Source organism: Neofelis nebulosa, chromosome 5 (assembly GCF_028018385.1).
Source record: "Neofelis nebulosa isolate mNeoNeb1 chromosome 5, mNeoNeb1.pri, whole genome shotgun sequence".
In the NCBI taxonomy this organism is placed as follows: Eukaryota; Metazoa; Chordata; class Mammalia; order Carnivora; family Felidae; genus Neofelis; species Neofelis nebulosa.
Genome location: NC_080786.1, coordinates 22,480,566 through 22,495,011, shown reverse-complemented (window position 1 = coordinate 22,495,011; position 14,446 = coordinate 22,480,566). Strand labels below are relative to the sequence as shown.

The following is a 14,446-nucleotide window of genomic DNA, read 5'->3' as shown; positions in this document are numbered from 1 at the left end:
CAAACCCCAGATAAGAAGGGGCACATGCACCCCAATGTTTCTAGCAGCATTATCAACAACAGCCAAATTATGGAAAGAGCCCAAATGTCCATATACTGATGAATGGATAAAGAAGATGTGGTTTGTGTATACACACACACACACACACACACACACACACACACTGGAATATTACTGAGCCATCAAAAAGAATTAAATCTTGCCATTTCCAAAAACATGGATGGAACTAGAGTCTAAGATGGGGTTTAGCAAGACTTCTTCCTTTCCCAAGGTTCTCAAGGGGAGCAGCCCAAATGGTTTGCTCCATTTCCTTCCAACTGACATCTGAAAGTAAAGACAGCAGGAAGCAGAGTAGCTGTGGATGCCACGGATCTTACTCCATCTATCTGATCCAAAATAGGAAAGGTTTTTATTCTCAAAGATAATATACTTTTCTGGTTGACCTCCATATAAAGTTCCACTGAAGACCCTATAACTTTAAAATAACAAGGCCCGAGACCTTCCAGTAAAATTGAAAATGTCCTTACTCCTAACAGCATGCCATCATATCCTATTACAGATGACAGGCTGATTAAAATCTAGATGCCAAGCTGGTAAAATGCACCCTTCCCACCAGGACAGTTTAAGAAGACCAAGAGAGGTGTTAGCCGACCAACACCAGGATAGCAGAGAGGGTAAACCCGGGGAGTAGCAGAAATGGCGAGACATTGAACACCTGAATAAATAATAGCAAAATCTGCAAAGTCTTAAGTTTTCATGAGACGTAAGTTTCTAAAAGATTTGACGTTGTTTCGATAGGACCACCAGCATGAATGATATTCCTCTCAAGCGGCCTTTGCAATCTGTACTAATCTATGTTATCACTGATTTAGTCAGAGCCCAAGGGAAATGGCAGCATCAACAAAAGACTCCCGTCCATTGTGGAAGATGAGGAAGAGGAGGAGGAAGGGGAGGAAGAAGAGACAGCCTCCCTCTCTCCCATCTACACAAGGGGATCCTCCTCTTCACGCAGCAAGAAGGTGGGAAGCAGTAAAAGCTATCTAGGCTTGAGCTTGAAGCAGCTGGCCTCAGGAACAGTGCCGTTTCACTCACCTATCAGAGTCTCCAGTTCAAATTCCCCAAAAAACAAACAGGAAACTGACCCCCCTAACCATGGAAAAAGGAAAGAGAGAAACTTGAAATTGCAACTTTCGGCTTTGAATAGTTCTGGACCCCCAGACCTCAGTCCAAGGTAAGAATCACATCATGTAATTTTTTCCTAGGTAAAAATGGCTGCCTTTTATTCAAATTGGTACCTAGTTAGTAAATTATTCAGCCCTCTGGGCCTCTCAACCACACAGGTTCCTAGCCTGGGTTCTTCCGCTTTCCTGAATTTTGTGTGTAAATTTTGCTTCTGCATGGAGGTGTGTACAGTATGACAAAAGTTTTAGTTATATTCTCAAAAGGGTCCATTAAATGTTCAGAAGGCCTTCTTCACTCCCTTCATCCATTTAGCTCTACCTAAGTGTTGATGTTCATTTTCAATGCTATTTTCTTTATCATTGTGGATAACTGAAGCTTACTTTTATTTCTGGCCTCTTCCGTAGGTAACACAGCATAGCTCTATTTTTAATTTTAAAAATTCTCTTTAGGATTAATAAAGATGATTGAGAGGCTGAAAAATCCTGACTCAGGAATGTGAAAGAAGTGGTCTATGGAGCATAAAAGCAATAGTAAAAAATCACATCATAGCTGACAATAAATAGAAGCAAGAAAAAAAAATACTGAGTGCTTCCTATGTCCCATGTCCTCTGCTAGGTAATTTCACATTCGCTATTACATTTAGTCTTCTCAAGAGTCCTGTAAAGTAGTTCATATTATCTATACTATTTTGTCCAAAATCTCAGAGATTAAGTTTGGAAATCTGTATTCAAATTCTATTTTTCTACTTGTAAAGCAAGTGATATTTCTAAATATATTTAGCTACTCTTTTGAAGAACACAATTCATCCATTGAGAGATTTTTTTTTTTTTTTAACGTTTATTTATTTTTGAGACAGAGAGAGACACAGCATGAACGGGAGAGGGGCAGAGAGAGAGGGAGACACAGAATCGGAAGCAAGCTCCAGGCTCTGAGCCATCAGCCCAGAGCCCGACGCGGGGCTTGAACTCGCAGACCGCAAGATCGTGACCTGAGCTGAATTAACCGACTGAGCCACCCAGGCGCCCCGAGATGATTTTTTTTAAATAAGCAAAACACACTTAGAAGTTCAGGAATTCAGTTGAGGATGGTAATTTGAAAACATTGCCTTACTCTTCTCCTTCCTAAATTTGTAATAAGAAGAAAGACAGTAAATTTTAAATAGGGGGGAAATATATCAGAACTGAAAAAGAAAGGTTTATCCTGAACTTATAAGAAGAACATTTTTCCTTTTATATATAGAAAAAGATTGTGAGGACATACATCAAAATGCTAACAGTAGTGGTGCATTACAGGTGATTTTTATTTTCTAATTTTTGTTACTTTTATATTTATATTTTCTACACAAGACTTACATTTTTTAAATAATGAGTACATTAAATAGCATTTAGCAAGGAAAGAAGACTAGCCAAAGTCCTAATAGTCGTTTATATGAAATTCTTTAACTCTTACTTCAGAGTTCTGTCCAGGTTCAGAGTAAAGGTGTCATCAAGGTTATTTAATGTGATGCCATAATCATCAGGTTAAAAGATTTTAATTCTGGATGAAGTGGTGATTTAATATGAATTCAAAGAAGAGGACTTCAGTAGCTCAAGGTGTTGAATCTAAGAATAAATAAGCTTGCAAATTCTACAGCATTTCTGTCCAAGAGAAATATAATGTGAGCTAAAATTGTGAGGCACATATGTAACTTTAAATTTTCTAGTAGCCACATTTTTAAAAAAACAAACAAAACAAAAAACCCACATACACAAGTGAAGTTAATTTTAACAATATATTTTATTTGACTCACTCTGTCCCAAATAATTAATTTCAAGTGTAAATAATAGTAAAATTTTACTAATAAAACCATTTGCATTTTTTACTCAAATATTCAAAATCTAATGTGCATTTTATGCTTACAGCACAGCTCAACTTGCATGAGCCACATTTCAGGTGCTCAATAGCCATACAAAGCTAATGGCTACCATATTGGAGAGCACAGCTTTAGAGACTGCAGAATTTAGAAATCAATACAATATTTTTAAGTCTCCTAGAAATACTGGAACCTATAAGCAAAAATGCACAACTAGCCAATTTCCTTTATTTTAAACAGGATCGTTGATGGAATTGAAGATGGAAACAGCAGTGAGGAAAGCCAGACTTTTGACTTCGGCTCTGAACGCCTCAGACCAGAGCCCAGAGTTTCTCCTCCTCTAGGAGGTAAGCTCTATATTTAGTCTTCTGTCAAGGGGTGGTATTTCTTTTTAACTTGTAACGTTTGGCATTGACCCTTTTTTGCCTTCCCATTCTCTGAGTATTTCCCACATGTTAGAACTTTACCCATGCCATGGAAAAATTTGATTTGAGTCTATGCCATCTCCAAGTTTCTAAGATATCATTTGTAACTGTTCCTCTGTCCAGCCTAGATGCCCTGCCATTTACCAGCCCAGGTAAATGGTGTGTTAGGAGACTCAAATGTCTGCTATTCATTAAAGGGTGACCATGTTTTCTTAGGATAGATGCAGATTAATCCACAAAAATAACATTACCAAGAAGAAAAGCTGTGTTGGTTGTACACTATAGGAACATAGGTTATATTTATCCAACTTCTTGAGGAGCGATCCTGTATTTGCATTTTGTCAAAGGATAAAACAACTTCAGAAGGATGTTTGAAGGTTGGAAATGAGGGAGATCTATGTGAAGCACTGTGCTCTAGCAATGGTAGATTAATGTAAGGGTACTCCCAAACCCAACCCAGATTCCTCTCCCTCCCTTGCCTTCTTGAGCTCATTGCCCATAAAGAGTAATCTGTCAACATAATGAAGGCCAGAAATGACAAAGAAATTGTAAAGAAGACGCACCTGTAGTTAATAAAGGGAGAATAATGAACAAGCATAGGCTAGCCAAAACAATTACCAGAAAACTGTAAGATGAAAGGCCAGCAGTCCCTGCCAGCTCTGTCCTCCCCTTCCCACTCAGCTCTGAGATCCTTGTGTCAGGATCCATTACTAATTAGTGAATCCCTCCATGAACAAAGCCAAGCCCAGTAAAGACTTTTGAATGTACGGTCCTGGGTGTGTGTGTAGGTCTCCTTTTGGTGGAATTGCAGTATTCCATCTCAGCAGTCCTTCCTGGCCCTCATTATCGTCTAGGGAAACGGAAGGGTCCTTGCAAGCCTCCTTGCTGTGGGTGGGGGAGGGGAGGTGTGCAGGGGGAATGGAAGACAGGGAAAGAAGGAGTGCAGATGTCAGTCAACAATCCTGATTCGTTCATTCAGTTGACTTACATGTGCTGATATTACTCTGGGGAAAGACGCACAGAAAGCATATAGCCACACTGATGTATTTGCTGCGAAAGTTGATGGCAGGTCCCAACCGGAAGTTTTCCTTATTGACTCACCTAGACCTGGAGATGATGCACAGAACCTCACCATGTCTATCCACCTATTTCTGCTCCCACCATCTCCTTAGCCTTCTCTTCTCCTCTTCCCAGTATGTAGCCCGATACTCATGCCCTCAAGCAACAGATTTTCTTAGCTCTATCTCGTAAATATCCCTCGATTCTAAGATTTTGTATCCTTACTGCCACCATATTTTTCCTTGCCACATCCATCTCTTGCCTGCTTTGCTACCAGAGTCTCTTCCCTGGTCTCACACTGCTCTCCATTCAGAGTAAACATTTTTAAAAATACAAATTTATTCTTATAACTCTGATCCTATGCGTAAAACACTGACAGGGCTTCCTATTACCCTTAATGTGAAATTCAAACCTATTACCTAATTGCCTTTTAAATGTCTCTTTTCCCTGTTAGAGTCTAAACTCCATGAGGGTCAATTATATTTTCTTTATTCATTGTTCTCTCCTCTAAAGGAGGCTTAGCCTACCATATATGTTCTCTAATCATTCATTGAATTAATAGATTAACTTTGCAAAATTCTTTGCAAAATGAAAATTATATATATATATATATATATCCTTTCTACTCCAGCTAGCAACGATTTATCTGTACTTTTGTCCCTGACAGAAATAAATGTATTTGGAAGAACAAGGTTTAAAAAAAAAAAAGTGGAGATAAGAGAACCAGAAAATGGGAGAAATTATCTTTTTTTTTTTTTTTTTTTTCAACGTTTTTTATTTATTTTTGGGACAGAGAGAGACTGAGCATGAACGGGGGAGGGGCAGAGAGAGAGGGAGACACAGAATCGGAAACAGGCTCCAGGCTCCGAGCCATCAGCCCAGAGCCCGACGCGGGGCTCGAACTCACAGACCGCGAGATCGTGACCTGGCTGAAGTCGGATGCTTAACCGACTGCGCCACCCAGGCGCCCCAGGAGAAATTATCTTTTAGAGCAATTCAGGAGGAGATAGGAAATCTGCAGTAGAGTTTAGCACCTGAAATAGAAGTTGGGTGGCGGCAGGGTAGGGGTGCGGAGGCTCTAATGGACACAGGAATCAATATTTAGGGGAGAAAAAGAGGAGGAGGAACAGAACATCCCTTTTCTATGGTTTAGTCATTGGCTCTGATATATTTTTAGAGAATGGTCAAAAAAGAGGAAATGTCAGGCACCTGTGTGGCTCAGTCGGTTGAGCGTCCGACTTCGGCTCAGGTCATGATCTCATGGCTTGTGAGTTCGAGCCCCATGTCGGGCTCTGTGCTGACAGCTCAGAGCTGGAGCCTGCTTTCAATTCTGTGTCTCCCTTTCTCTCTGCCCCTCTCCTGCTCATTCTCTGTCTCTCTGTCTCTCTCTCTCTCTCAAGAATAAATAAACATTAAAAAAAACTTAAAAAAAAAAAGAGGAAATGTGTCATCTTGGAACATGGTGGTGATTTGCCATGGACACATCCCATCAGTGAGGTCATGGTCCCCACCATGATACGTGCCCAGTTTCAAGGCGTGTATCAGACAGGATCCAGAGGATTACTAGAAGCATGTTCAATCCCAGGGAGACAGAACCTACAGTGCACAGGCATCAGGAAGAGTTAAAGGCAGTAGCTTAGGTTTCCTTACCCATTTCAACTGCCTCAATCCTCACATATGAAGTTTATTACTAAAGGACCCATTCTGTGTGTGTTACACTTTTCAGACTCAGAGATTGGAGCTGCTGTTCTCTTCATCAAAGCAGAGGAGACCAAGCAGCAAATAAATAAACTCAACAGTGAGGTATGGAGCTTTCTCTTCCTTTGGTCATGCTGGAGTGGTAAGAGCTATAAATCCTAGTTACCAGCAAAAGCAGTATAATGTAGTAATTACAGGCATATGCTCTGATGTCAGACCACCATGGATGAATTCCCACTAAGCCTCATGTGAGTTATGTGACCATTGACAAGTTCCTTACTTTCTCTCATGCTCTATTTCCCCACGTGTAAGTAGAGGGTAATGATTATGCCTACCTTATGGCCCATTGTGAAATTGAGATAGTGCAGGCAAATCATTTAGCATAAAGTGAGCACTAACTAAATGATAATTATACTAATTAGCATCATAAATGTATTGATACTTGGTATAACTGGTGCTTTTTCACTTTTTTCATGTACTTTAATTTTTAATGAGTTAAAGCAAGGTGATTAATCCAAAGATGAATGCTATTTCTCAGAATAATCAAATGGCCTGAACTGTGCTTCTTTTCCCTGACACATATTTGCTGTGTAACTTTGAGCACTTTACCTCTCTGGACCTTGCCATCTATTCATGTAAAATAAGGTAATTTTTAGGAACTTTATTAAAATATATTTTGCATATCATAAAACTCACTCATTCCAAGTGTACAATTCAATGATTTTAGTAACCTTATTGAACAGTTCTACCGTCACCGAATCAGTTTTAGAATGCTTTTACCTGCATCCCTGCAGTGAGATCTCTCGTCTTACTAGAGGTTACCTACTTTTTGCCTTTTCTGGCCATCTCATATAGAGAAGGCAATATCTGAATCAGTATCCTAACTTTGGTGCCCTTCCGAAAAATTTTAATAATTTTGTCTCGAATAAAAACATTCGAGACAATTTGGAGGCAAATAGTTTATTTGGGAGGTGGCCCAGGAAGCAACATAAAGGATAGAGAGGTAAGGCAGAAGAGAAAGGAAAGCACAGAAAGAAAGGCATGTTAATAAGATAATTAACTCTGTGGGCACCTGGGGCTCAGTCCTGCTGGGGACCACTGAGAGAGTATGTAGGACAATTCAAAACTGTTCCACCATAAGCCAAGGAAAAATGGAATTGGGGGTGGTTCCTGAGAGATTGACTCCCTTGCTCTTCATGCAGGCCTCGCTGCAGAGGAGACTAGAAAGGTTCTTCAGACAAAAATACGCAGGAAGACCTGGACCTTCCGGGTACACCTAGGGTGAGGGCACATGGACAGGCACAGACAGTGTGCACAGTGTAATAGAATCCCTTTCTAGGACTAAGATTACCTGAGGAGATCGTAGCGAAAAATATAATAGTTATTGACACTGGGAAGATTTGTGGAAAATGAAATCATGTTATCATATCAGTTTCCAATTATCTGCAACAATGGAAAACTGGGTAGTTTGTCATAAAGCCCAGAGGTTTCTCTTAAACCTGTGTATCTTCAGCTTAGTGAAGATTTATGATTTACTGCTGTCTCTCCTTCTGCTCCCACTTTCTCTGGGAGTAAGATTGTTGCTAACGAGACGTAAGAGAGACAAAGGGCAGACTAACAATATAGGAATGAAAAACTAATCAGATTGAAGCTCCTTAAATCACAAAGACTTGGCCATACACTGGGTCTCGTAAATAACATCTTGTTAAATACAACAAAACAAACCTAAATACCCTGTTGGAAAACTTTTTATTGAACAATTTCTTTTCAAATATTTTTCTTGGCTAAAAGCACCAATTAATATTAACTGTTTGGATTCTTTTCCCTCATATGTGAGATCATTTAATGGTTTTAAGAACTGACTGACCAATGTCTTAGCTCAAATACTAGAGTCAGTAATTATTCTGGGGAAAAATGTGTTTATATCTTCACCTTTTGGAATGTACATAGTTTCCTAAATCACAGCTGTAAATCCACACCCTCTACGATTTTCCTTTGACCATGCAAACTAGTGGTAGATACGTTAAAACAGATAACCGCTTGGAAAACAAAATATTTCCCCAATGTGATTCGGTATTTATGATTGCTTTTCTAGTGAGATGATATAAATCTTTTTATCTTGCCATATATTGAAATAAAAAGGGCAAGGTAAAATATCAATGGTCCAATTATCCTTCCCTAAGGAATTAGTTTTTTCTTATAGGAAAATATCTGATTTCTTCATGGCTGAAGCTTAAGTTAGAAAAATCTTATCCTTTGCACAGAATTTAATTTATAGTCTTGACTCTTTGGGTAGTGCGTTAAAACCCACTAAGGCAGAATGAAAATACAAATTGGCTTCAAAGTGTAAAATTATTTTTCTTCCGACCTACTTGTTTTTTTCCTCCTATCTCCTATAATGTCGTTTATGTAGCGAAAAAAAAAATCTGTCTTTTAAAATCCAAGCCTAGGGGCGCCTGGGTGGCTCAGTAGGTTGGGCGGCCGACTTCGGCTCAGGTCATGATCTCGCGGTCCGTGAGTTCGAGCCCCGCGTCGGGCTCTGTGCTGACAGCTCAGAGCCTGGAGCCTGTTTCAGATTCTGTGTCTCCCTCTCTCTGACCCTCCCCCGTTCATGCTCTGTCTCTCTCTGTCTCAAAAATAAATAAACGTTAAAAAAAAATTTTTTTAAATAAAATAAAATAAAATCCAAGCCTAATTTTTCCACTTCCCCTGTATCCTGCCACTCACCCATGTGATCATTTGATTGCTTTATTCTTCATTTATTCTTTTCCTTGTTCTGAGTAAACAAGAGAAGAATTGATAATGAACATGGGACGCACTGCATAATAATAACTCTTTAATAAAAAGGGCAATCCCCAATATATGCGAGGCATGTCGAGCATTATGTAAAGTTTGAGAACACAGCAACAACCCCATTCTGATATTTGCCCAGACATTTAAGATATAAAGACATTGTTCATTGATGTGTAGATTTCATAATCAGCTGGCTAAATACAGAACAAAAATCAGAAAGGAAATAATGTTGGTAATAACCTACATTCACAGAACAGTGACGGGTTTAAAAGATGTAGGGCAGCTGCTAATATTAGAACACTTTTGAAAACATTGTCATTGCTCTACCGCGGACAAAGAAATAGTGCGATTCTAAGGAAATTGTTTAAAAATAACAACAAAATGTCACCGTGGGGGACATGGGCTGTGTAAGTCAAATGCTCCATTTCTGAAAAGGTTTGTAGGTAAGGGTTAGAATGTTTTCTCATTTCTGAAATCTGCCTGACCCAGAAAGACATTGCAGCAAAGCCTACCAAGGGAACCTACGTGCTCTGCCACAGCAGGCATAAGACATAAAACACACTAGTAGAGAAAGAGAATGAGCTTTAGAGAAAGAAAAATATTCTTATCCCTATTCATAAAATTAACTCTCTGACTTCAGCAAAGCGTTCACCTTCCCTAAGTTCAGGTTTTTTCTCTATTAAATGCTAATGATGAAATCTGCAATATAGGATTTTTGTGAGGACCTAATACCATATGTAAACCATTCAGCATGATGTCTTCTGTTAATAAGGGGTCAAATACTCATTCGCTCCTTATATAAGGTTGTACTTCTATCCAACAAAAGGTAACTCTCAAGTTAGCACCCCCGCCCCCCTACTCTCCCCTGCCCAGTGCAGACTAATTAGTCCATGTTTATGGAAGAAAATGAAAATGAATGGACTTAAGGGAAACATTTGATCATGAAAGTGACTACTTTTTACCTGAGACTTTTCTCTTGCTATGAAAATACCGAATATAGGGGCACCTGGGTGTCTCGGTCGGTTAAGTGGCCAACTCTTGATTTTGGCTCAGGTCATGATCTCAAAGTTCGTGAGATTGAGTCCGGCTTTGGGCTCTGTGCTGACAGCAAGGAGCCTGCTTGGGATTCTCTTTCTCCTCTTGCTCTCTGCCCCTACCCCCACTCATGCTTGCTCTCCCTCTCTCTTTCAAAATAAACATTAAAAAAAGAAAAGAATAGAAAATTAAAATAGAAAAATGAAAGGGCATATTGTTTATATTTCAGTGTATCTTATTTTAGCTAAATAGTTTGATGTAATAGTGTCAGTGTATTAATGTAAAGAACACTTGTTCTATGAGACTTCAAGATTTAAGGGCTAAGAGACCTTAAGTATGCCAGTTTACCAATGTTTAATCATTACCTGATATTACACTAAACATAAATAGCAAAATGATTATAAAACTAGGCAGAATGGAAGCTTACAGGAAGGATAAGCATAGCCAAATCTTCATTTTCAAAATGAAAAAACGCAGGTGGCTTGTGAAATCATCCTTGTCCAACAAAGGGCATTTTGACTGGAATTCTCTGATTGACACTTTTAGAATTTTATTTTGTTTAAAAAATAAACAACTTCATTGAGATATAATTAACATATCATATAATTCATCCATTTAAAGTGTATAATCTGAAGGCTTTCAGTATGTTCACAGAGTTGTGCATTCGTCACCATACTCAATTTTCAACCGTTGTAAACCATTACCCCACAAAGAAGCCCTATACCCTATAGCCATCACCCGTGATGCCTGAAGTTCCCTTACCCTCAGACCTACTAATCTACATTCTCTGCCCATATATTTGCCTGTTCTGAACATTCCCTGTAAGTGGAATCTTACATTATGACCCTCTGTGACCAGCTTTTTTCATTTAGTATGAGGTTTTCAAGGCTCACCCATGTTGTGGCCATACCAATACCTCATTTCTCTTTACACCCACATAATATTCCATTGTGTGGATATACCACTTTTTGCTTATTCATTCACCAGCTGATGGGCATTTGTGTTGTTACCACTTTTCAGCTAATATGAATAATGTCGCTGTGAACATTCATAAAACATTCACACAAGTTTTTGTGCGGACATGTTTTAATTTCTCTCGGGTAATTAAGTGGAATTGCTGGATCGTATGGTAACTCTGTGTTTAAAACATCTGAGAAACTGCCAGACTGTTTCCCAAAGCAGCAGCAGCACTTTACATTCAGCAGCATATGAAGGTTCCAGGCTCCTATTTCCTTGCCAACAATTTTTTATTTGTTATTATAAGACTTTGTTATTCTAACCATACTAGTGTGTGTGAAGCGGTATTTCATTGTAGTTTTCATTTGAATTTCCTGGATAGCTATTAATATTGAGGATCTTTCCATGTGTTCATTCTTTGGAAAATCGTCTGTCCAGATCCTTTACCCACTTTAAAACTGGGCTGTTTCTTTATTCCTGAGTTGTAAGAATTCTTTATATGTTCTAGATACAAGTTATGATTTTCAGTTTTCTTCTCCCATTACTTAAGTTGCCTTTTCATTCCCTACATGCTAGTCTTTGAAGCACAAAAGTATTAATTTTGGTGATATCCATTTTATGTATTTTTTCTTTTGTTCTTTGTGATTTTCAGGTGACATTTACAAATTTGTATCATGAGATCAGTAAAGTCTGCTTCAGTCAAACAAATAAAACAACAATAATGGAAGTTGTTCTTAAGAGTTGCTTTACTACTTTTCTAAATGGCTATGAAGATTTAGAGTTCTATTAATAATTCACACAAGGAAACCTACATGAGTAATACCCTATGGTAAAGGGTATTCCTTAATCCTCTGAATTACTGTTATCATATCTTTTCATTGAAAATTGGTTCAACTGAAACACACTGACAGAATTGCAAGACCATTCCAAGATCCTACTATACAATCTCTTTTCTTCCTCATCATGATCCTATTTAACTCTTGACCATCAATTCTCAAAAGCAAAATTTAAAAAAAGCTATACATTCACTTGTTGACGTAGAAAAACAAAATCCATTTAACTGCTGGCAAAGCCATTCTGCATTTCTCATTTTAAAACATAAGTATTATTGACAATAATGATTCATTTCATGGACACAGCTTTCTAAACTGGAATATACCCAACTATTTAATGATTTACAGGACACTTGTTTATTTTCAGTTCTCAGGCCTGTATGCATAGATAGATTTGTATCTCTCGTGAGAGATTTACTGATCATAAATAAATAAATAAATAAATACTCTAAAGAATAATGAGGATCTCCCAAAAGAAAAAAATATATGTAAATCGCTCAAAAGCTTTTCCTGTGAAGTGTGAATTTCACATTCATGTAGTTTTGGATATTAGCTGTTTCAGTCCTCCAGGCCTGTGATCACTTACATATAGACCTCTTCTAATTTTGAATAGGGAGACTAAATGGACATATTGGTAAGGGCCCAAGGGAGACCAATGCCATATTTCAAATGGGCAATTTGAGCAGGGTTGAATAAAAGGAGTACTTACAAAGAAGTTAGTTGAGTATAGAGAAAACACAAAAGATAGAACAGTCCCTCCCACCGGGGGATAATAACAGAAGGTCAGTACAACACCTAGGTCTAAAGGGCCCAGAGTAGAGACTGGTTATAGAATCTTGAGTCAGAGGAAGGTGGGTGAAAAGTCACCTGAAAGGAGCTGTGATCTTTGTTGGGATCTTCTACCCACCTCAACCCTGCAGGGAAGCAGCCGGAGGAACACATACCCCAACCTCCCTCTCCTACCCCCCTCTGATCTGCTAATGTTCTACAATGGCCAAACCCAACCAAAAACCAAAGAACCAATGAGCCTGTTGATGGGGTTCATACAAGTCAGCCTCCAAGGAGCAAAACTGGTTGGAAAGTGAATCTATTCTAAAAATACAAGTGGGAAATATTCAGTAAAATGAGTTACTATGTATTCAAGCAAGTACAGAAAAAATCAAATGAAATTTAAACAATTAGTTATTGATTGCTTATTACTAGTAATTAACCAGTTAGTAGTAACTAGTTATTTACTTACTACTAACCAACAGTTTCAGAATAACTGGTTATTTTTTAAAAAGATGGATATGGGTATTCCCCTCCCATGCTTGCTAAATAATTTGTAAGTTGATATGTTTTTAAAAGAATATGCCCCCCTGCCATTTTCCATTCATCAATAGGAAAATTAAGTTCAATAATTGATCCAATCCAACAGCTACAAATAATATTCAAATTTTTTAAATAGAATCTTATAGTCGGAAGTGATTACAGGGAAATTTTCTTTCCTATCCTCCCTCAATACATGGATTTCCCCCTTTTTAAAAAAAATTTTTTTAATGTTTATTTATTTTTGAGAGAGAGAAAGAGAGTGTGAGCCGGGGAGGGGCAGAGAGAGAGGGAGACACAGAATCCAAAGCAGGCTCCAGGCACTGAGCTGTCAGCACAGAGCCCGATGCGGGGCTCAAACCCACGAACTGTGGATCATGACCTAAGTCGAAGTCAGACGCCCAACTGACTGAGCCACCCGGGCACCCCCATGAATTTCCCTGTTTAAAAAGGAGAACCTCATACATCTTTCAAAAGAGCTATGATTTTGCCTCCAATACCCTATGAATTTTTTTGATTCTTCTATGATGAATCCCAATTCTAAAGTCCCTTCTTTAAGCTTTAACACCTGCTTTCTAAACTTGCCATTCAGTATTTACTTTTTATGTACATTTACGTTATTTTCATATGTACATTTCTTCCTTCCCCAAGGCTCTTGAGAACTTGGATTATGTCTCCAAAGAATTCTGTGAATTGCCTCAAAATTGTCACTATTTTTGTTATTGTTAAAATACTGAGACTTTACTAAAGTGCAACAGAGAATATCCTGTATCTCAAATAAGGACTTGGAAATAAGCATATATGAACTTGTGAAGGTTTGGGGTTTTTTTAAGTCTTTTTATTGGAGAACAATTAAGCACCTAGAGAAATGGACACTGACACTTCCCATTTACTTGTGCACAATTATAAATAAACACAATATCATAAATCAGTACTAAATTAGTCACATTTCCTTTTTATGCTTATATGACCATGTGATAGGATAGACTTTGAAATAATCAATTTTTTATAAATAATGAGTAGAAGAATTATTCTGAAACAAATATTTAAGCAACCTCAGCTTTGATGTTACTTTATTTTCATATTGTGGTAGAATCATAAAATCTGAAATTTGGGAGATATCTCAGAGGCCACCTATTCTGGCTTTTCACCCTATATGAGAATTTTCTTTCTGAGGTTATTGGCAAGAAGTTATTTTGCCTGAGTATTGTCTGTAGTAAGAACTCACTATGCCTCAAAGAAATTGGTTCCCAAACCTACTTGTGCTTTCAGATTCTCAAGGAATGTTTTTTTACAGGATTATA

At 38.1% G+C, this 14,446-nt stretch overlaps 1 protein-coding gene across 1 annotated transcript in view; it reads left to right on the top strand.

The window, feature by feature from the left end:
- The window catches only part of KCNH8 (potassium voltage-gated channel subfamily H member 8), a 355,709-nt gene that overhangs the window by 326,996 nt on the left and 14,267 nt on the right, over positions 1 to 14,446 (top strand). Inside the window, exons 13-15 of the mRNA XM_058729774.1 lie at positions 873 to 1,231; positions 3,275 to 3,381; positions 6,245 to 6,321. Coding sequence (XP_058585757.1) covers positions 873 to 1,231; positions 3,275 to 3,381; positions 6,245 to 6,321 — 543 coding nt within the window. The remainder of the gene's footprint in view (positions 1 to 872; positions 1,232 to 3,274; positions 3,382 to 6,244; positions 6,322 to 14,446) is intronic.